Source organism: Sinocyclocheilus grahami, unplaced genomic scaffold, assembly GCF_001515645.1.
Source record: "Sinocyclocheilus grahami isolate Dianchi unplaced genomic scaffold, SAMN03320097.WGS_v1.1 scaffold250.1, whole genome shotgun sequence".
Taxonomy (NCBI): domain Eukaryota; kingdom Metazoa; phylum Chordata; class Actinopteri; order Cypriniformes; family Cyprinidae; genus Sinocyclocheilus; species Sinocyclocheilus grahami.
In genome coordinates, this window is record NW_015505429.1 from 609,186 (window position 1) to 632,463 (window position 23,278).

Below are 23,278 nucleotides of genomic sequence, written 5' to 3' on the forward strand. Positions count from 1 at the left end.
GTGAGCTGTAAACCAGTTTTCAGAGCACTGCATCACAAGCCAATTCATTTGAGGGAGAAGATTTGACATTAATAATCAAAAATAGCCCTTCAAATTTACCATGGCGCCTGGTCATTTAAATTATTAAATTAATAAATAATTTATTTTCAAAAATAAAATGTTCAAAAATATATTTTTTAAATTTTAAAATAAAAATTGAACAGATAAATAATTATTAAATAAATAAAATGTGCCATCAATTAACTATTAACTTCAAGTATCACTCTTAACCAAAATTATACATATACATCAAAATATTATGATACCATTATTTAGACCAACATGGAAGTTTGTACTTCTTGGTAATATTTTACCGTCACAAAATATCTTACTAGCTGCAGTGTATAAAGACATACACTTGTAGGTTTTCTTGAATACGTGTGTGAAAAACAGAATAAATTACAATTGTTACAGGCCTTACAAAATTGGTCAATGTCACATCAAACAGGATGAAATGAAGACAAAAAAATGTGAACACCTGAAAGGCAATTACAACAGAGTAAACTGCTCTTTGGTTTTAAACAAACAAAGTGTTACACACACACACACACACACACACACACTCGCACACACGCGCACACTCGCGCACAAACACACACACACACACACACACACACACACACACACACACACACACAGTATGAAACGCATTGGGCAAAATCTTGCATATCCTGCACAGAGCATCTATCACACAGCCTGACACATGCTCACTTTATATAATGGTGTTTCTCTTCAGTTCGGCAGTCAAACTAAACATTACAAAAGTGAAAAATGACATCTATATCATCTGCGCCACAAAACAAAACAAAAAACCCTAGCCATGCACAGACAGCAAATGAGCATGACTGGAAGAAAAAATTGTACATGTATGAAATATAATTTTTTTGGGGGGGCCTTCAGAATAAAATGGCCATATTCAACATGATGAACACTGAAAATAATTGCATATCCGATTATTGCATAGAGAAGCCAGATGAGGATGCATCCTAAATATCATAAACAAAACCTTTGTGCATTGTTTATTTTTTTGCACAATGCAGTGTTTATACATATAGACTGAAAAATCACTGTAATATACATTTGGTCGGAAATATAGATCTATTATCATGGCACTGGGCTGTACGGCTAAACCACGTTTAGAAAAATAACACTGTATGAAACATGAGTTATGAAAGATCCCTTTGCTTTTCTTTCTGCCCGTTTCTGACATATTCTGGAATGATGAAAATGCCAAAACCAAGGAATGCAAAAGTATAAAAGTATATTTTATTTTACACATACTAATATTTAATTTATTTTAGAGTTTGTTTATTTAGCTTATATATCCAAAGGTGAACACATGAATAAATCAATGAAATTGTTTGGTCAACCTATAGGATGATGTTTGGCACATGAGCAGAACATAATCTGATGTTTTAAACAAAACGAAACCTGAAAATGAGCACAGATAGAGGAACACATTGATCATAGCTTGAATAAATATATATTTTTCACTGGCACTCATCAAGATCCATTAATAATCGATATCAGAATGAAACATCGTGAGACCCCAGGACACGTGTACCAAAGCAACATTGTGTATTCATGGAAGCCCCAAACTGCCTTGAGACGCCCAAAAATGTTTCATTTTCAATGACTGAAGTATTATCATTTAAATATACGATATATTACAGCAGTAATGTTTTTCCGTATTCTCGCGATGCAGTACGTCTTCGAGTTGCAAAAAAAAGTTGGACAAGTTTTCCTCTTGGATTCCCAGTCATCCGTTCAGAAGTTCTTTAGTTGAATATTTACTTTTAGTCATTTTCATTTTCTTAGTAAATATATTGCCACATTCATATATCATGCATTTTACTGCATTGCTATTGCACAGGTCCGGATTATTCAGGAGGACAGGAGAGAAAGAGACGAAAAAAAGGAATAAATACCTCTTCCGGGGACTAGTCATCACCGTAAGCGAGTGAGAGTGCTGCAGTGAGAGGAAGGCGGGCACGGTGGGACGTGGGGAGGGGCGTGGAGGCGGCTGGATTTGCATCTCTTTACTGCTTGTGAACATCCTCACTGCGTATTATCTTGTAAATGATCCAGTAGAAAATGTTAAAAATTAGGAAGACCAGTGGAAAGGCCACGCGCGACACCGTGTCGATCCGTTTGGCGCGGCTTATGAAGAGCTTGCGCATTTCCTCCACGCTCTTCTCAGGGGGGTTGGTGGAGGTGGGCGCGTTGTTGTTGTTGCCCTTGATGGCCACGCCATCTTTGGCCTGGAGGCACGCCGGACCCATGCCGTAGGCGGCGAAGCTGAACCGGCCGTCTCCCGCCTCGTCCTCCTGTCAATCGGTCAAGAAACCCATTAGTCAAACACTAACCCTTAAACCAGTAATATATAGTGTAATCCAGTGTCATTGGTGAGGAGTAAACCAGTCTACAGAGCACATATTTGAGCACTGAATTAGGGAGAAGATTTGACATTAGTAATAAAAACATAGCCCTTCAAATTTACCGTGATGCCTGGTCATTTAAACAAATGAAATGAATCAATCATTAAATAAATAAAATATAGGGTACAGCGGGGCTAAAGGCCCACCTTAAGAAAAAATCCCTTTTACCCCACACACGGTATCGATACAAATACTTCAGCTAAAATAATGTTTTTTTGAATAATGTCTTAAGTTAATACTTGTTGAAAACAATCACTTTAGCAAAGTTACTTAGCAAAGTACTATTTTCTGCTTATTTTGAAAAATAAAAGAATTTTCCCCCCAATAAATATACTGTCATTAAAATGTTAATATAATAAAAAATATATTTTAAAATACAGAAACAAAATCGTTTTAATAAGTAAAGATTCTGAAAGTATTGAAGGAGATCCAATAATAATTGAATATATATATTTGCAGTAGTAACAACAAATGATATTTTATTATATGATATGATTAATATCATGTTTTTAAATATGATGGTTTCATTCTAAACATGGTGATTATCTCTAATATGGACACCCAACATAATATATGATATTTACCATCTGAATCTAACCATGTCATGTCGACAAATGGAAAAGTCAGCCATCTATTAATTATCATGTTAATTACTGTGCGCCTTTAGCCCCAACAGCAGGGGCGCATTTTACCCCAAATACCATACTTTTACATATTATTTTGTTATTTAAAAACAGTTGCTTTAATTATCTTAAACAAAACTGAAAATCATAAAGAAGACCTTTGTCTCAAAATATATGCTGCCGCGCGATCGCATCAAGGATCAGACAAAAATACATGTGCATCTTGAAAAGCGGATGTTTTGGAAAGTGTTACGCAATGTTTTTGTGCTATCTAGTGGTTTAGAGGAAAATAATATTAGGGGCACCTTTAGCCCTGTTGTACCCTACCATCAATAAACTATTAAAGGGTTAGTTTACCCCAAAAATTAAAATTAGCCCATAAATTACTCACCTTCAAGTCATCCTAGGTGTATATGACTTTCTTCTTTCAGAAGACTCACTTTCTGTGAGACATTTTTTTTGTTTTTTATTTAACTTCTTTTGGACTGATGCATGCAACACCCGCTGAGTGGCATTAAACAGCTTTGAACGATCAAAGACAATTTTTAATATAACTCCGACTGGATTCGTCTGAAAGAAGAAAGTCATATACACCTAGGATAAATTGAGGGTGAGTAATTTATGGGCTAATTTTCATTTTTGGGTGAACTAACCCTTTAAGCTTCAGTCTTAAAGGCAGGGTAGGTGATTTGGTTCAGAAACTTTTTTTTTTTGTGATGCTGGCTGGAAGTCTCTTCACATCTCGATAGCAATCACTATGTTAAGTGGTCTAAATGTATTTATATCATCTGTGGAAGGCGTATAAGATGGATAGACCATAAAATGTTTGTCCAATCATATCCTTTGGTCCGAGGATTTTGATAGGCTGTCCTGCCTGCCTGTCAATGTATGTATGTGCATACCTCTGCGCACCCTGTTCAGAACACATCATCAGTGAGTTACATTATGCTATAGAAGACCGAGCGAGAATGGAAGCGTCATTATTGTAATATTATGTGCTTTGTACTGTAATATTTTCTCACTGGTGAATGTGACATGAGGTGATCTGGCAGTGTTGACGCCGTCTCTCATCGTGTCGCTGGTTAGCCTCTGCTCTGCCTGTGTGCAGTCATGTGTTTTGGAGGAGGCGTGGCTTTGGAGAGTGATTTGCAGGGAGGATGGGATCTTATGCTTTCAACGCTAGCTTGCTATTGCTAGCCTCTCTAAAATTGCCAGCCCTGCCTTTAACTTAATGCACCTTTTATTAAAGTTTTTTTTACCTTAAAATATCAGTTTCAAATCATTCAAAGTTATTCTGGTGATACACTGACCTGGTGATACTCCCAACCTGGGAGTATGTACATTAATTGAGCTTATGATTTATGGAGTATGAAATTCAGTGAAAAGGACTGATTGGTTTACGACAATAACAAATCCACAGTGCAATTCACTGTAAATATGACAACGACATACGAATTCTACTCACTTAACTGTAGAGGGCTCCAAAGTCGCAAAAATACACAACTACACACAGTGGCTTTAAAGGGGTCATATGATGCGATTTCAAGTTTTCCTTTCTATTTGGAGTGTTACAAGCTGATTGTGCGTAGATAAGATCCCTAAAGTTGCAAAGACTAAAGTCTCAAAACCAAAGAGATATTCTTTATCAAAGTTAAGACTCTGCCACGCCCCCCTAAAACAGCTTGTTCTAACACGCCCCCACATATCTACCTCACTATGTGGAAATATTTGCGTAATGCTGCCCAAATGTTCACGCAAAGAAAGAAGGCGTGGTTTCAGTAACCGCAATTAGTGTTGAAGCAGCCATGTCAGGGAGACGCTGTGCGTTTCTAGGCGAAAGCAAAAGCACTTTATTTGGCCTTCCGGAAGTAGATGCATTTAGGAATCTTTAAGATCACTTACAACAGAACAGCAATGCATTTTATGGACGACCGTTTCGTGAACCTAGGAGAGGAGGTCATTCTGACTTTGCTATGACAATCTGGCGCTTCTGAATCAGCTACTGTTTTGTTATTAGTTTAAGTATTTGCTATTGACTGTTCAAATGCGGAGTTTTGCGCATCGTGTGTGTGTGTGTGTGTGTGAGAGAGAGAGACAGGGTCACATCACAGTGGAGTCAGCTGTCTTAACCGTGGCTTGTGTACTGCAAACACATACCAGCTTCATCACTGTGTCTGTCACGCGACTCTGTTCCCCTTTCAGGGCTTGAACTGATGGTAACACTAATGACATTATTCACTGTCTTTACATTTATTTTGAAAGATGAAGCTTGTGATTATGGTAAGGGGCGTTACATTTCCGAAGAGTGCTTGCGATGGTAACACTAATGACATTATTCACTGTCTTTACATTTATTTTGAAAGATGAAGCTTGTGATTATGGTAAGGGGCGTTACATTTCCGATGAGTGCTTGCGGTGTTCGGCCAATCACAATGAATCAGAGCAGACTGCCAATCAGAGCAGACTGGGCTTTGTGGAAAACGGGGCGTTTGAGAGAGGCGGGGCATAAAGGACCTACAATTATGTACAGTATTTGAAAAATAATGTGTTTTTAGCATGTCAAGTCAACATATTCTGTTACACCAAATACACAAAATAATGATCTTTAAAAAAGCATCATATGACCCCTTTAAAGGGAAACTACACCCAAAGTGAAAAATCATTTATTCACCCTCATGTCACCCCATATGTATATGGTTTTCTTTCCTCAGATAAACACAAATTCAGATTTTTAGAAAAAACAAGTGGATGAAACCCTCAATTTTGAAGTCTCAACCCCCCCCCCCCCCCCCCGGATATAATGTGTGTATGCTGTTTGCTGTATGTATTTAAAATGAAACTTGTTTTGCACTTGCTGCCCTTATCTCACGCTCTTTCCATTTCTGTTTCCTTACACATATTTGTTTATACACTGTTGCATGCAATCCAGAAATACAGCATATTTAAAAAAATTGGCTCTCAACTGATTTCGGGTTCGGGCTCTAAATTTAACAGTACCACTCAGACCTCTCATTCAGACCTCTAGCTCCAACACACAGGCCTGGAAGTTTCTCATGAGTCTGAAGACCTTGATAACTTTAGCTCATGTGTGTTTAATCGGGGTTGGCGCTAAACTCTGCAAGACAGTGGCCCTCTCTTCAGGTCAACTGTCATACATGGGTTCATTAGTTTACACCCACCAAAAACACTGTGAAACGTGACTTAAGCACATTGTTTATAGCTAAAGAAGTTTAAAATACCATTCTTCTTCTTACACAAATATCACTTCTTTCATATGGATTACCATCATGATCATTTTGTGTGGTCTTTGAGGCATCAACTTTTGGGTTACCGTCCATGGAAAAAAAAAAACCATTTGTGTCCATCTGAAGAAAGAAACTCATATTCATCTGGGATGGCATGAGGGTGGGAGAATTCCTTATCCCTTTAAATCCTCCAGTCCTCTTGGGTGGATTACAGATTTTTATGAGTATTAACTATTGACATATGTCAGCTAGATGGCACAGGGTGTATTCAGAAGTCACAATATCTCACAAAAGTTAATGGACTGACCTTGCCCTGCTCCCCACCTCCACACGCTCTTATTTGAGATTCAGCAGACGGACTCGATCATACACATTAATGAAAACAGAACCAAAATAACCACCCCGGTTAATTACATTTCAGCACGCATAGATATTTCACTGTGATTGCGCCTGTTTAAACACAAAGCGCGGATGCGAAATAGGATCATTATGTTCATAATGCATGTTTTCAATTTGCAGGCGCCAACATCTAGCGCTGGGAACTATCCCACTCGCTTTTACTGAAAGATCAGCCATTTTCTAGGCAGGACTCCATTTTTAGACACTTTGTCCTCCTTATGTCCTTGTCTATCAGCCATCCCATTTATAACTGTTAATGTGTGCCGGGGTAAATGGAAGATCACACCAGGATGTGTGTGTGTGTGTGTGTGAGGGGTGACGTTATTCCACTGCCCCTTTGTTTTTGTATACAATGCTATCTTTGTTGCCGGGGTGCTACAACCTTTCCTTGTCCTTCAGTTGCACCGGCTCACCATTTGTAAGTATTACGGATGCTCGGCTTTATTTCTGCTGCCATATGATTAATGTGGTGGCTCCGAGACGTGACGTGGAGCTGTAAAGAGGAGCCGGGCTGCAGCACCGCTGCGTCCTGCGTCACTTTCCATCCCGGCCCGGCCCCTGGCAGAATCATTACCCTCCCTTCCTAATTAAAACTCTGCCATTTAAGAGGGGAGGGAAAAAACAATAAGCAGAACGCTCACCCGCATCCTCGAGGTTTACAGCGGAGTGCGATATTACAGCCGCACGTCAGAATGCAGCTCACGCCGGCGTTTGCAAATCAGGGGTGTGGCTTCCACCGCTATATACAGGACCTCTCGGCTCCTTCATCAATCAAAGCCCGTAGATGTGACTGATGTTTTGATGTCTTTTATTGAGATGTTGTGATAAACAGAAACCGAAATACGTGCCTTTATCATAAATATATATATTCAAAATATTCAGCATCAGATGTCCTGGACAGTGATGATTTTATATAAAGCATATATTAAAGTGAAAGTCACCTCTATTGTACACGTTGAGAGATGTACTGCATTTATCTGTGTAGGATATTACAATGCATTGCATTTACATATGTCTGTTGTTTTATCACCTATGGGTGAGTGGGAATGAATATTTTATGAGCTGCGTGTGAAACAGATTCAGGCATTATGCTGATGTGCCCAATGGTTATGAGTCTTGAATGAATATATGTTTACAAAAATTAGATTTTTCTCCAATAAACATCTGTGCCCTCATAAATGCTGGGAATTTAAATGAGAAGCCGACAAATAGCATTTGCTCGGTGTATATCATGCAAGCATATTATGCCTTTCAGGTTTCTTTAATGGCCAGAATCATTTTCAAGCCTGTTTCGGAACAGTAACTGACATCAGCTGTATCTGGTCCAACCACATCTGAAAATCTCGATTCCTGTCGCCCTGTGCAGTGACCTCCGGGTTGATTCACGGCTTATAACTTATAGCTACGAAGTCAAACATTTGATGAATATAAATAGATTTTTAAAAATTGATTTTAAGATGTTGGTTATGTATAAAGAAACAACATATTTTACATTTATTTCAAAATATGCATGTACACAAATATTTAAGCATTTTGAGCGCTAGAAGTTGGCAGGTGTTTTTTATATATTTTTTTTTACATGATTTGCTTGTTTAGCTATTCTCTGTTTGGTGAAATTATCACGGATAATTACATTTTTTACCAGAAATTCCATTATTTAAAAAACGTTAAAATAATGCAGGCTGATGGCTTCAACAAAAGCATATACCATTGATTAACAACCTCGTAGCTCACAGTAGGTCTGTCTTTAATGGTTTACAAGTTATCGTTAAAATCAATTCCCCTATAGAGGAAATGAATGGGATTTTTTACATCCGGAACCCAACTATTGCACTCTACGGACACTTTACTATCCCATGGGGCCACAGGAGAGGATTTGTGAAGGGCAGTGAATGAGGTACATCTGGATACACATATTAGAGTTTAAGGCACTCAGTAGTAAGTTAGCTAATGCCAGCTAAGCAAAACTAGGGTGAGAGTGACACAGGCAGACTCAGGTTGCCCAATGTGCACTACCTTCCAGGACTCTATACTTCATTTTTATATCAGTTTCAACAATTATATATATATATATATATATATATATACTGTATATATAAATATTCAGGTATGTTCAACGCAAGCTTCCTCTGGGGCCAGTCCCTTCACTGCCGAGCATACACTTCTGTGCTGTCCAGCAGGGGGAATCCTCTTTCTACACTCTCAGAGGCACATGCAGCAGGAGGAGGAGGAGGTCGATAAGCTCCTGTGGTAATGCCGGGGAGCTGTTTTATTGTGTAGTGCAGGGAGGTGACAGCTCCGGGCTGCAGTGCAGAGAGCAGGCACTGACTGATAGCCCCAGTGAGGCAGAATGAAGGGCTGAACCCCAGCCGTGGATCACTGTGGCCGGGGAGTTTCATTAACCAGGGGGTGATAATGATAATGCAGCAAACCTACTGCTGTGCTGCGCCTGATCAAATGAAAACACTACATATATACACTAATACTTAAGCATGCAGTCATGGTCATGTGAGCTTTGTGAGAGCTTTCTGAGAGCATTCCCTTTAGTGACTATCCAAGCCATGATGTTAAACACAAAATGGAGAAATAGTCTGTCATTATTTTTGTTCTCAAAAGCTTGAAATGGAGAATAAATATATAACAATGAAATAGTTGCAATATACACTGCCATTCAATTGTTCCCCCCCCCCCAAAATAAAACCTTTAAAGTGACTATCCAAGCCATGATGTTAAACACAAAATGGAGAAATAGTCTGTCATTATTTTTGTTCTCAAAAGCTTGAAATGGAGAATAAATATATAACAATGAAATAGTTGCAATATACACTGCCATTCAATTGCCCCCCCCCCCAAAATTAATACTTTTAATCAGCAAGGATGCATTAAATTAATAAAAAAAATCACAGTAAAAAAAAAAAAAATCTAATAAATGCTGTTCTTTTGAGCTAACTTTCCCCCCCAGAAATATTTAAAGGGGTCATATGATGCTGCTAAAAAGAACATTATTTGGTGTATTTGGTGTAATGAAATGTGTTTATGCGGTTTAAGATAAAAAAAACACATTATTTTCCACATACTGTACATTATTGTTTCTCCTCTATGCCCCGCCTTTCTGAAACTCGTAGATTTTTACAAAGCTCATCGGTCTGAAAAGCGAGGTGTGCTGTGATTGGCCAGCTGTCCAGTGCGTTGTGATTGGCTGAATACCTCAAGCGTGTGACGGAAATGTTACGCCCCTCACCATACTGTGATGCCGTGTCCCGGAGCGACGAGACAAAAACATTAAAACCCATTATAAATGAGGCATTTGTTGCATCCATTGGGGACATAATTACGGATTATAATGATTTATACTGTCTTTTTACGCGTTGCGTTGCATATCGTGCTGCGTAACCATAAAACCATGTCTGCGTTTGTGATCGGAGAAACGACAAACAACCAGCGCTACTCTACACTGCTCAAAACTTGCGTTTGAATCATCAGTGGCAAATTCTTTAAATATGAAAACATGCAACCTTGCAAAGTTGGAATTGCCCCACTTTATAGAAACGGCCTTTGTGCACAGACAGCATTGTAGGCTACTCTCCCAGGTTCAGGAAACAGTTCTCTGTAAAATGTGCTGCACACATCTGAATATTTGGGTTGAAGTGTTCTGGAACAGTGTTGTAAATACAACTTAACCCCTGATTTCTAGTCGTGTCCTCTTTTGGAAGGTCAACCAAAGTAGTTTCGCTTTCACAATGAATCTCATCTATTCACGAACAGCTTGTAACACTCCAAAGAGAAAGGAAAACTTGAAATCGCATCATATGACCCCTTTAATAAAAATAATCAATTTCCACAAAATATGAAGCAGCACAACTGTTTACAACGTTAGTAATCAGAAATTATTCTTGAGCGATTTAATGATTTCTGAAGGATCATACGATACTAAAGACTGGAGTAATGATGCTGAAAATTCAGCTTTGCATCACAGGAATAAATTAAATTTTACAATATATTCAAATAGAAAACATAATATTTCACAATATTACTGTTAAGTATTTTGACCCCAAACTTTTTAACGCTAGTGTATGCAGTTTAGAAATGTATATTTTGTCTGAATAAACAGCTATTTTGTAAACAGCTATTTTGTAGCTATTTTTCCATATGTCAATGGACAAAGAGGATTTTTGTCCCCATCAGCAGTGGCTAAATGCACCATGCTAACCATCCAAACACTAGCTGCTTGGGTTGGGGCATCTATTGGATGGGAATCTGTGGCATTTATACAGAACAGTTGGATTTGCAGTTTGCACCATTTGCCATTGGCGTCTGAATGGTGGAAGGACTGCTATCAGCAAGGGCTGTGTAGACTGTCTCTGTGGATTTACTTGTGTGGGGCTAAGAGAACCAGAGACTAATCTCACTGCACCTATTACAAGCAGCCCAGAGGCAAACTGAGGATTACAATGGTGGGATTCAGGATTTATTCTGAGCTTTCTCAGCCACTTGAAAGATTTTACCATACCAACTCACATTACTCTATGAATGGAAGGAGCATTGATGTTTCAACTTCAACTCACATTATTGGTTTCAGTCTTAGCATGCTAAAGTCAGGAGAGAAGATCAAACTGGAACCTCCAAATATGATGACACCCTTATGGAAGAGATCTTTATTAAATCATAATGGCTATACACTACCATTCAAAAGTTTGGGGTCAGTAAGATTTCATTTTAAATAAATGAAAACAAGGATGCATAAACCGATCAAAAGTGATTTATAATGTTACAAAAAAGTTTTCAGCATTAATAATAATAAGAAATGTTTCTTGAGCAGCAAATCAGAATATTTGAATGATTTCAGAAGGATCATGTGACACTGACGACTGGCGTAATGATGCTGAAAATTCAGCTTTGCATCACAGGAAAAAATTACATTTTACAATATTCAAAAAGAAAACATTTATTTTAAACAGTATTCATATTTCACAATATTACTGTATTTTTGCTTACTCAAAACTTATAAGCGGTAATATATATTTTCGTGTACTGTATATAAACCCACTATGTGAAAAATTTTAAGCACGAGTTAAGTATTAAAAAGACAATATTTTTCTGAAAATAAATAGTACGTTATATTATTATTTTTATTAAGGCAAATTATTAAAAAAAACATTTATTATTATTATATTTATTTTCAGCAATATTTATCAAATTCACTAAATGTGTTAAAGTATTTAATTAATAGGTTAGGAAAAATATTTGTCATGTTTTTTTGTCTATACTTTTCTGCAAACCCCTAAGCATTCCTCTTAAGTACACTAGTTTGACTAGTATACTAGTAAATCCAAGTTGTGATTTTTATTTTCATCCGCAATAATGCACTGTTGAAGGCCAAGTTTTGAAAGCCCTGAATGTGGCACCATGCTATTTTTCGTCAGACTCTGCTCTTCGATGCCCATATGAAATATTTACTGTATTCTGTACCTCCAAATGCAACCATGAGAACATTGAAGGTTTGAATCCCCAACACAGTGAATATTCATTACAGTGGGTCAGGGCTTATAGATGAAGTGTGTTTGGACCGTAGGTCTCACCTTAAGATGCCTTCTCCTCCTCTGGAAGCGCAGCAGCTCCTTGTGTTGGCGTGCAATGAAGTTGACGGCCGCATACTCCAGCAGAGCAGAGAAGACAAAGAGAAGGCACACTGCCATCCAAATGTCAATGGCTTTCACATACGAGACCTGCAGCGAGACGAAACCAACAGGATTGGCAATGAAGAACAACTCTGAGTCACCGCGTGGCTGAAAGTTCACTCACTGAGTCACTCGCTTAGCTCAAGTGCTCAAAACTTTCCAGTTGAGAAAATCGTAAAATATGCCCATTATAAGGAAGAATACATTTCATCTGAAATCCAGAGAGCTAAAAGGACTATTCTACCCAGTCTGAGATAGGGGATCAAAGTGTTAATTAATAAAATATGTCAATTTTAAGAATTTAGGCTCAGCAGCACAGCAGCACAGCAGCCGAGTCTCTATGCACGTCTGTGTGATCTCCGTCAGAAAGTAGAGACGCGCTAAGAGCTGCTTCTTTGGCCTGGAAAAGAGCTCGGCTGCCAGCCCGACAGCTTGGCTGAGACTCACTTTATTTGACAAGCCAGTGACCAAAGTGGTTGTGGAGTTTAGGTGGCATTACAGAGCGCACGGTTCACAAAGCATTGTTGAAATGACGGGGGAGCGCTGGGCTGAGACACCGCCTATGAAATACTCCACTCTGATCTTCACCGCTAATCTCAGATGCTCTTACTGAAACCTTTCTCCTGCCTTAATTGAAACCTTTGGAATTATTTCCATCAATAACACCTACTATCAAAACCTAATAGTCTTTTGAGTCTTAGCCAAAAGACAAAGCTGTGTAGATAAATGTAGCTGGATATAGGGGAGCTACAGAAATACAATGACATGGTGTTGACATTAAAAACATGCATAATCATTACTGCAGCATAGCGTAATAGGCAATAGTCAATCTGCCCAAAATATCATATCACAATCTTATAACACACAATCACGATCTGAATCGCCATCTTCCCAATTTTTAGATCTATTGGGAATATCCAGATGGGAACAAGTCTATGGATGTATCTGTTTGCACAATTTACACACAACACAGACACAACACATTAAACAATAAATTGTCAAAATTGTAATTAAACCCGGAGTTAAACTTTAAAACCAGGGCTCAAATTATTTAAATATCCCCGGTAGTCCTTCAGACAGGCACTCTTCAGGTTTTGGTAGCCCAAAATTAATTTAACTACCTAAAAAAATAAAAACAGAAGATTAGATAGGAGTCGAAATGTCAAAAAATATTTTCAAAACACAAATATCAAAAAATATTCCAAGAGGAGGAAGAACAGCATTTTATTGTGAACACGCGTACGACATTACTGTTTATAAAACTTTAAATATGTATATTTTTCTCATAAAAATGCATCAATTCACTACAGGAGGCCTTTATTTCTATTATAAAGCTTGGAAGAGCCAGGACGTTTTTAAATATAACTCCGATTAGATTCCTCTGAAAGAAGAAAGTCATATACACCATTTTATGCAGGGTTTTTTCAGAGTGTGATCAGCATCAGAAAGTGGCCCGATTGAAGTGCGCGCTGAGAGCTGCTGCTTTGGCCTGGAAAAGAGCTCGGCTGCCAGCCCGACCGCTTGGCTGAGACTCACTTTACTTGACAAGCCAGTGACCAAAGTGGTTGTGGAGTTTAGGTGGCATTACAGAGCGCACGGTTCACAAAGCATTGTTGAAATGACGGGGGAGCGCTGGGCTGAGACACCGCCTATGAAATACTCCACTCTGATCTTCACCGCTAATCTCAGATGCTCTTACTGAAACCTTTCTCCTGCCTTAATTGAAACCTTTGGAATTATTTCCATCAATAACACCTACTATCAAAACCTAATAGTCTTTTGAGTCTTAGCCAAAAGACAAAGCTGTGTAGATAAATGTAGCTGGATATAGGGGAGCTACAGAAATACAATGACATGGTGTTGACATTAAAAACATGCATAATCATTACTGCAGCATAGCGTAATAGGCAATAGTCAATCTGCCCAAAATATCATATCACAATCTTATAACACACAATCACGATCTGAATCGCCATCTTCCCAATTTTTAGATCTATTGGGAATATCCAGATGGGAACAAGTCTATGGATGTATCTGTTTGCACAATTTACACACAACACAGACACAACACATTAAACAATAAATTGTCAAAATTGTAATTAAACCCGGAGTTAAACTTTAAAACCAGGGCTCAAATTATTTAAATATCCCCGGTAGTCCTTCAGACAGGCACTCTTCAGGTTTTGGTAGCCCAAAATTAATTTAACTACCTAAAAAAATAAAAACAGAAGATTAGATAGGAGTCGAAATGTCAAAAAATATTTTCAAAACACAAATATCAAAAAATATTCCAAGAGGAGGAAGAACAGCATTTTATTGTGAACACGCGTACGACATTACTGTTTATAAAACTTTAAATATGGATATTTTTCTCATAAAAATGCATCAATTCACTACAGGAGGCCTTTATTTCTATTATAAAGCTTGGAAGAGCCAGGACGTTTTTAAATATAACTCCGATTAGATTCCTCTGAAAGAAGAAAGTCATATACACCATTGAGGGTGAGTAAATTATGGGGTAATTTAAATTTTTTGGTGAACTATCCCTTTAATTGTTTAGATTTTTAGAAGGCACATTAGCTTCTTTCACTTTTACACCTCTGTGTATTTGCTGCGTAAAAACATCGCATTGGTCTGAACAAAAACAGCAGATGGGCTTACTGAAAATGCAAATATATTATCTGCTACTAGGTGAAGTTTTTGGAGCGGCAGAAATATAGTGGTTTCCCCGGTAACAGCTGTACATAAATCAGCGCTGTGCTCATAAACGCCGCTTTATCAGGCATTGTAGGAAAGAGGAAATGAAAAATGCCATCGAAAACTTAATACAGTGAATACAGTCTTTCGCAGTTTAATGTGCTTTTAATAACAGTCACTTTATATGATTTAACTGATTTTGACGTTGAGTTTAGGCTTTTAAGGAGAGGCGCACTGCTTTAAATGAAAGGAACGGGATGCAGCAGAATAATTGTTCTATCAAAATCGAAACAAACTAAATTCTGATTCATCACGCAGCCCTACTGCTAGCTCATGCTGAATTTGTTTTTCAAATGCATCACCATGCATAAAAGACACATGGCAGAAGATGCGTGATTTAATTTGGCCAGTCACAGTCCTTTTTATTGGCAGTCATTACTGTATTGTTAACATTATTACAGGTTATAAAAGATCACAATATCCACAAGTTGCTTGAAAAGTAGATCATGGACATCTTCGCCCATCCCTATTGCAACAAGAAGCATGTCTGACTCAAAAACCACCTACCGAATATCAAAACTGGGAATAATATCTCAGGACATACTTATACAATCCTCTTTAATTTCATAAATCCATGCTAGAAGATTTTATGTAAGGCATGACAACCTATTTGAACCTGAACAGTGTGTGTGCCAAATCATGATGCTTGTAAATGATGATCAACATGTCAAACTCCAGCCTGTCTCATCATAACGCAGCATGTAGAATCTGAAAATCCTTGTGTACAATGTACTACAGCAGGCTGAAAAAGTGCATTTAAGGTCACAAAGAGAGATTTGGAATTGATGGACACAATTTCTATTCTGTTAGAAAGTAATTAATAGTCAACAGCCACGCCACTCACAGAACCCTTTCAGAATTACATTATGCAATAAGTTGTATATAAATAAATAAATGGCCAATAATAGCAGGTCATTGAAAAATCATCAACACAAACAGCTATCAGTGCAAAGCATTAATGAATAAACAATCAGCTGTACAGCCCAATGCTGGCCATCCCAGTGCCGCAGGCTAAATAGGTACAAAATGGACTTGATTATTCTTCATGAATGGCAAGGATTTTTTATTTTTCAGAGGCATGTCTCTAACAAGCAGCCCTTTTGGTACTGCACATCTTGTACTAAACATTATTTACAACAAATGCAATCCTACAGTGGGAATTCTGCAGTAGCCTTGTAAAAAAAAAAAAAAAAAAAACATATATATACTGTATATATATATGTTTATAAATTATAAATTGAATGGCTGTCTCTCAAAACCAAGTTCACCTCGACATCATAATTGGGCATTAAGGTCATAAAACAAATTGGGCATAAAACAAAACAAATAGTTTTTTTCTGATATAAATTAAGATCGATTTAAAATGCCTGTTTTTTTTTATTAAATCTAGATTTTCTGTGCTAGTTTGTACACTGCACAATCGAAAAAAATATTTAAAATAATTCAATTCAATTCACAATTTAAAAAAAAGAACATTTTACTAAATTATTATTAAATAAAAAAATAGCTAAATATAAAAAATATTACTATTGTAATATCACTTTAAAATAAAAAATTGAGTATTTAAGAAAAATTTTATAACAATAATATTATGCGGGACCCAACGCAACTGAGTGCGGCGCGGGACAACTCTTGATGGGCGAGTGCGGGTGCGGCCGGGTAGAGACTAGTGTGTGTGCGGGATGTGGGAGAATAAAATGATTTGCGGGACTCCCGCAAAATAGAAATAACTAAACATAAAATGTCTAAAAACAAATAAATTGTAATTGATCTGTGGCATAAAAGCAAAAAGAACAACTAATATTAACATTAAAATGATTAACATGCGCAGGCTAGGTAGAGTTTCTATTTATAACACGTGTTTAAAGCGTTGCGCAATGTAGCCAATCACAGGCATAGCTGTTGATTTCTGGAACGCAATGGCCAATCAGAGGTGAATAAGTTAGAATCCACTCACAGCAGTGCTGAAATTTGCATGGTCACAAATCCTCATTTTAACACACGAAGTGTAGACATTGTGAAAGATTCATTGTGCATATGTTCGTTGTGTTATAACAAAGCTTTATAAGATAGCGATGAACTGACATGTGAGCGGGACAAGATAACATATATTTCTGCGGGAGCGGGCGAGTGCGGGACAGAATCTTGCGGGAGCGCGCAGGTCTCTAGATTAGTGCTTCTTATTACAAGTGAAGATGGTTGGCACATGTTGCATTTCCAAATGCACGTTAAAATGACCCAAACTCAGAGCAGATGCAGAGATGGAGTTTGTGTGGAGCAGCATTTACTGAAAAACCAGACTCTGCAGAGCATATATTTATTTAACTAGCCTTTGTGATTTGATAATTGCACTTAGCCATGTTCAGTTTTATTTCAATTAACAGTGCAGCCCTACTTATAGAGCTCAGTGTGGGCAGATACAAAGATGCTTGTGACACTGCCACTTTCTAGCACATGTGTGACTGTTAACAAAGCTGCTGCAAATTAAGAGCGTCCCAAGTCTTAAAACTATCTGAGGTTCCAGCATGGTCAGGATGTGTTTATGTAGACAGTGAGTCTAGTACAGCCCATGAAATACTGCAGTGATACAATCAATAACATGCTTCTGAACAGAGTGAACGCTACGCCATCAGGGATTTTTATTGTTAGGATGAGCATGACAGAGACCCAACTGACCTTGGGAAGAGAAGCTCTAGATCCTGAGCTCTGGGTGGTCATGGTCAGCACAGTAGTGATGCCCAAGCCTACACGAGCAGGGGCAGCGTCCATGTTGATCCAGAAGGACACCCAAGACAAAATGACGATCAGAAGACTGGGAATGTACATCTGGATCAGATAATAGCCCATCTGTCTCTCCAGGTGGAAACGAGCCTCTATGCAGGTGAACTTCCCTGAAACACAAATAGCATGTGGTTTTATTGTCAACTCATGTTTCATTTGATTCTCTAGAGTTTTGTCATTGCAGGTTTAAAATAGGCTTTAAATAGGGCTGGGAAGCGAGAAGTGGTTCTAATTCAGAAATGATTCCCAAATACCAGAATTAAATGATGTTCGATTCTATTAACTGTTTCCCAAACTAAAATACAGATACTGAATCAATAAAGCAAAGTCCAATTACAGAACGAATGACTCTTACGAGTCGGTTCATTTTAGAGAATCGAATGCATACTTGGCAACTAGTGCAGTCTGATTCCTAAACAAATGACTCTTGTGAATCAATTCTTTTGTGAATCAAATATATACAGCTTGCAGACTTGGCCCAGTGTAGTAATTGACTGTTTCTCCCACATGACAACAAGTAGTTAAAGATACATGTTATGTGCTTGTCAATAGTACTTTGTAAAAATAAATAAATTAAATGTTTTTACATTTTGGATTAGTATTGCTTGCTTAGCATTTATGCCACCTCAATCAATCAATCAATCAATCAATCATTAAAAAGTCATTCAAAATCTATGTAAACTCATTTTTGGAAGAATTGTTTAAAATATATATTAGCATGTGGTTTTATTGTCAACTCATGTTTCATTTGATTCTCTAGAGTTTTGTCATTGCAGGTTTAAAATAGGCTTTAAATAGGGCTGGGAAGCGAGAAGTGGTTCTTATTCAGAAATGATTCCCAAATACCAGAATTAAATGATGTTCGATTCTATTAACTGTTTCCCAAACTAAAATACAGATACTGAATCAATAAAGCAAAGTCCAATTACAGAACGAATGACTCTTACGAGTCGGTTCATTTTAGAGAATCGAATGCATACTTGGCAACTAGTGCAGTCTGATTCCTAAACAAATGACTCTTGTGAATCAATTCTTTTGTGAATCAAATATCTGGGTAGATTACTTACAAATTGTAGTCCATTACTGATTACAGATTACATGATGGGTTAGTAACATAATCTGGGTTACCCATTTTAGGCAATGTGTTCTGACTACTTTTTAGATTACTTATCTAACTTGTTATAAATGTCCCACTAAACCTACCATATCGATATATATAAAATAAAAAAAAGTGAAAGACAATATATTCTATTTTTTGGTTGATAGTGAGTTGATAAAAAGCTAATAATTAACAAAAAAAAAAAACATAAAAGTGTACAATAAAAATCATTTGAACACTAAAAATATTCATATTTTATTTGTTTACCTGCATGTCAATTAGGGTTGTGACGGTGAGGAAATTTTCCCACCGGTTAATCGACGTGTGACAACACCGGTAATACCGGTATCACCGTGGGGGCATTTTCCGGTATTTTCCTTGCTTTCCTTCGCTTTTAAATAGCTCGTAAAAGCGGCGTGAGCATTTTACTTTCACTTTCAAATAGCGACACTTTGGCGTAAAGCAATTGCTCGTTTGAATTTTCCCTCTTTTCCTCGCTTTCCTTCGCTTTTAAATAGCTTAAAAGCACCGTGTCGAATTAGCGTCAATTTGGCGTCAATTGCTTGAATGCAACAACAAAATACAACGTCAAACTCACTTTAGCCTATATATAAAACATAGAACTTTTATTAACAAAACTAATAAAAATACACCATGCTATAGGGCAGGCTATGCCTAATATAAAATAACTTACATAAAGTTTAAATAGGTATACAAAACTGGAAATAAGTAAACATGTACAATATATAACCAAATAAATAAGAACGGACGTTTATTAGCAAAACGAATAAGAAAGCTTGGAGGCACGGCATACACCTTGATGTCAAATAAAATAAATCAATTATACAAAGTTTAAATAAAGTAAAAACCAGCAAACACTGTGGAACAATTAAATATTTTTTTTTTCCAAAATCACCTTAGATAAACGACAAAAGTCAACAGGCTTTACAAAATCCAAAATATTGCCAAACAGGCGCGTTTGCATTTCGTTTCGAAACTAAATCATCCGCGATCGTCTTGTCTGTCTCGCCTCACTCTTCTCGTGAGTCAGCTCGACTCGCTCTCCTCACTGGAGAAATGAAATCTGATTTGTGATGCGACTGTCGTTCGGCACGCTGCATTGAACAGCCGTGTTCAGTTTTTAATTGTAGTGTCTGTTCTTTTACTGAACTAAATTATTTTTATTACCATAAAAAAATCAAAACGACAGTGGGGGTCGGTGCCGCGGTGGGAAAGTGACTTAACTGGTTTTGTGGTATAACCGTTAGCACCGTCTATCGCGGCAAGCCTAATGTCAATGTGACCATTAACCGACATCAGAGAACTGTAAACATGCGAATGTGTTGTTAAATTATTGAAATATTAACTTCCTCAGGGATATTTCAAGTAAATATTTTATTTTAAGGGGTTTGGCTGAAAAACATTTGGGAATCCCTGCATTATATGAACAAACATTAATACACATGAAAACATTATATGCCCAAAACCTGCCAAGTTCTATGCATAGATCTATACATAATCAGTGTACATAATCAGTAACTTGCATAATTATTTGTTTCATACATGGAGGTGCTTTTTTCCCCTCTAATTCAGAAGCATGGTTCGCAAATTTATTTACAGTGCATAACATTTGTGAATATAGTCAAAACTAAATGAGATGACAGTAGGAATTTTAGAAAGGGAAATTTAAAAGAGAAAAAACAAGAATTAGGTAGAATCTATAAATGTGACCCTGGACCACAAAACCTCATAAGGGTAAATTTTTCGATATTGAGATTTATACATCATCTGAAAGCTGAATAAGCTTTCCATTGATGTATGGTTTGTTAAGATAGGATAATATTTGGCCGAGATGCAACTATTTGAAAATCTGGAATCTGAGGGTGCAAAAAAAAAAAAAGCTAAATATTGAGAAAATTGCCTTTAAAGTTGTTCAAATGAAGTTCTTAGCAATGCATATTACTAATAAAAATTTAAGTTTTGATATATTTATGGTAGGAAATTTACAAAATATCTTCATGGAACATGATCTTTACTTAATATCCTAATGATTTTTGGCATAAAAGAAAAATCAATAATTTTGACCCATACAATGTATTTTTGGCTATTGCTACAAATATACCCCGGAGACTTAAGACTGGTTTTGTGCTCCAGGGTCACAAATTGGGAATAATTTATGACCATTGTGTGAATATGTAATCATGTAATCCATAAAAAAGTAACTGTAATTTGATTATGAGCATTTTAAAATGTAATATACTCTAATTACAAGTTGTTAATTTTTGGAATCTGATTACCTAATCCAGATTACATGTAATCTATTACTACCCAGCAATGATGAAAAATCAATATTTAACAGCAAAATGTGAAAAATAAATCACACAGACCATAATCAAAGCTAGTGCCAAGCCAGCTTGACATGTAGAAAACATGAACATGAAGATTTTAATGGGAGAAATTTGTTCAAATATTACATAACCCCCTCCATCACCCACTCCAAAATGCTCTCCCCCTCAAACAAAAAACCCTGCCACATCTGTCATGTCACTCCTGGTAATCATAATTTTCAAAAAGCTTCAATCAAACAAGAAACACGCTAGAATTGATCAAATTTGAGAATCAGTAGTAAATAACAGAGAACTGTAATGGCAGGTAGGGCCGGTGCTGGCTTGTGCTGGAAGCGTCTCTCTGCTGACTGCTGAATCTACTTGAAGGCGGCCTTAAATCACTACACTCTTCATCTGCTGGTGCCAGCCAGTACAACATCCATCTCTGCACCACTGAATAAATCCTCTCCATCTGGCTGAAAGGATCAGGGCATACTTACAGCTCTCCAGCTGCATTATACAGGTCTGCACATCCATAGGGAAATTCTTCAGGTCCATGGGGCAGGCCAGAATCAGTGTTATTCTGAGAAACACAACAACAGCCGCCATCAGCAACAAAGATCAAATTAGACATCTCTTACTTCCCTCCTTTTTCACTGGTCAAACCGTTCAAATTTAAAGGAAAACTTCACCCAATCAGTATTCTATTTTTAGTATTATTATATAACATTATGGTATTTACTAAGCTTTTGAATTAGCCATCATTTTTTAGTTGTAATTTTAGTAATTGCATTTATAATTCGTATTAATATTATTAATAATTAGTTTTAGTGATTTTAATACTTAACTCTTTCCTCACCAGCATTTTTTTTTTTTTTTTTTTTTAGTTGCCAGCCACCAACAGCATTTTTTATCATTTTCACAAAATGCCCCCAGAATATTTGTTGTATTAATATCTAAACATACAATATGTCACAAGAAAAAAAGAACAGAGCCTCTGCTTTTAAATCAACAAACAAACCTGTTTTATTCATGCATTCTTTTTTTAATCAACACTTGAAAGTGGGGGAGTTTCGTTAAAAAAAAGCAACGTTTTGTTCAAAAAGCTGAGAGAACTATGTTTTTGTTCTGGACCAGATTCAGAATGATGATCAAAACACATAGTAGATCGCTTTCATCAACACCTCCAAAGCTTCACAGTCCTAAACCACTTCCTGGATCGACATTTCAATCACTATAACGTTTGGCAGTTTCGATTTCTATGCTGTTTAAAGCTTGATGATCATATTATTTAACATATGCAACTGCTTACACACGAGATCGCTTGTTTCTGCTTCTTTGCAGTGTTTTGATCCTGAGATTCAATACTACTTCAGAAAATGTGTAATAGCATATAACAGCGAAAACACACGGAAATGGCGGGAAAGCGTTGTCTCATAAATGAAGGAAAATTCCATCAATGGTGGAGAAAGAGTTAATAATTAGCTTTAGAATTTTAGTCATTTTAATACTTAAACTTCTTTTAAAGGGGTCATATGATGCGATTTAAATTTTTCCTTTCTCTTTGGAGTGTTACAAGCTCTTGGTGCATAAAGAAGATCTGTAAAGTTGCAAAGACTAAAGTCTCAAATCCAAAGAGATATTCTTTATAAAAGTTAAGAGTCAACCATGCACCTCGTTCTAACACGCCCCCACATACCTACGTCACTGTGTGGGAAGATTTGCATAATGCCGCCCAAATGTTCACGCAAAGAAAGAAGGCGTAACTTTTATTCTCGCTGTAGTATTGTTGTTGCCGCCTTTGTTTGGTCTTCCAAAAGAGGACTAAAACCACTTCGTCATGCCTGGAGCTGATCTGTGCTGGTCGCTGAGGAAATACATCAACTTCGCAC

General features: G+C 37.1%; 1 protein-coding gene across 1 annotated transcript in view; it reads right to left on the reverse strand.

Moving 5' to 3' along the window:
- Positions 1–1,853: 1,853 nt before the first annotated feature.
- The window catches only part of LOC107598350 (glycine receptor subunit alphaZ1-like), an 87,580-nt gene continuing 66,155 nt past the window's right edge, over positions 1,854–23,278 (reverse strand). Inside the window, exons 6-9 of the mRNA XM_016289660.1 lie at positions 21,794–21,969; positions 17,856–18,070; positions 12,324–12,470; positions 1,854–2,366 (exon numbers count right to left, since the gene is read on the reverse strand). Of these exons, the coding sequence (XP_016145146.1) occupies positions 2,079–2,366; positions 12,324–12,470; positions 17,856–18,070; positions 21,794–21,969 (826 nt within the window). The 3' untranslated portion in view covers positions 1,854–2,078. The remainder of the gene's footprint in view (positions 2,367–12,323; positions 12,471–17,855; positions 18,071–21,793; positions 21,970–23,278) is intronic.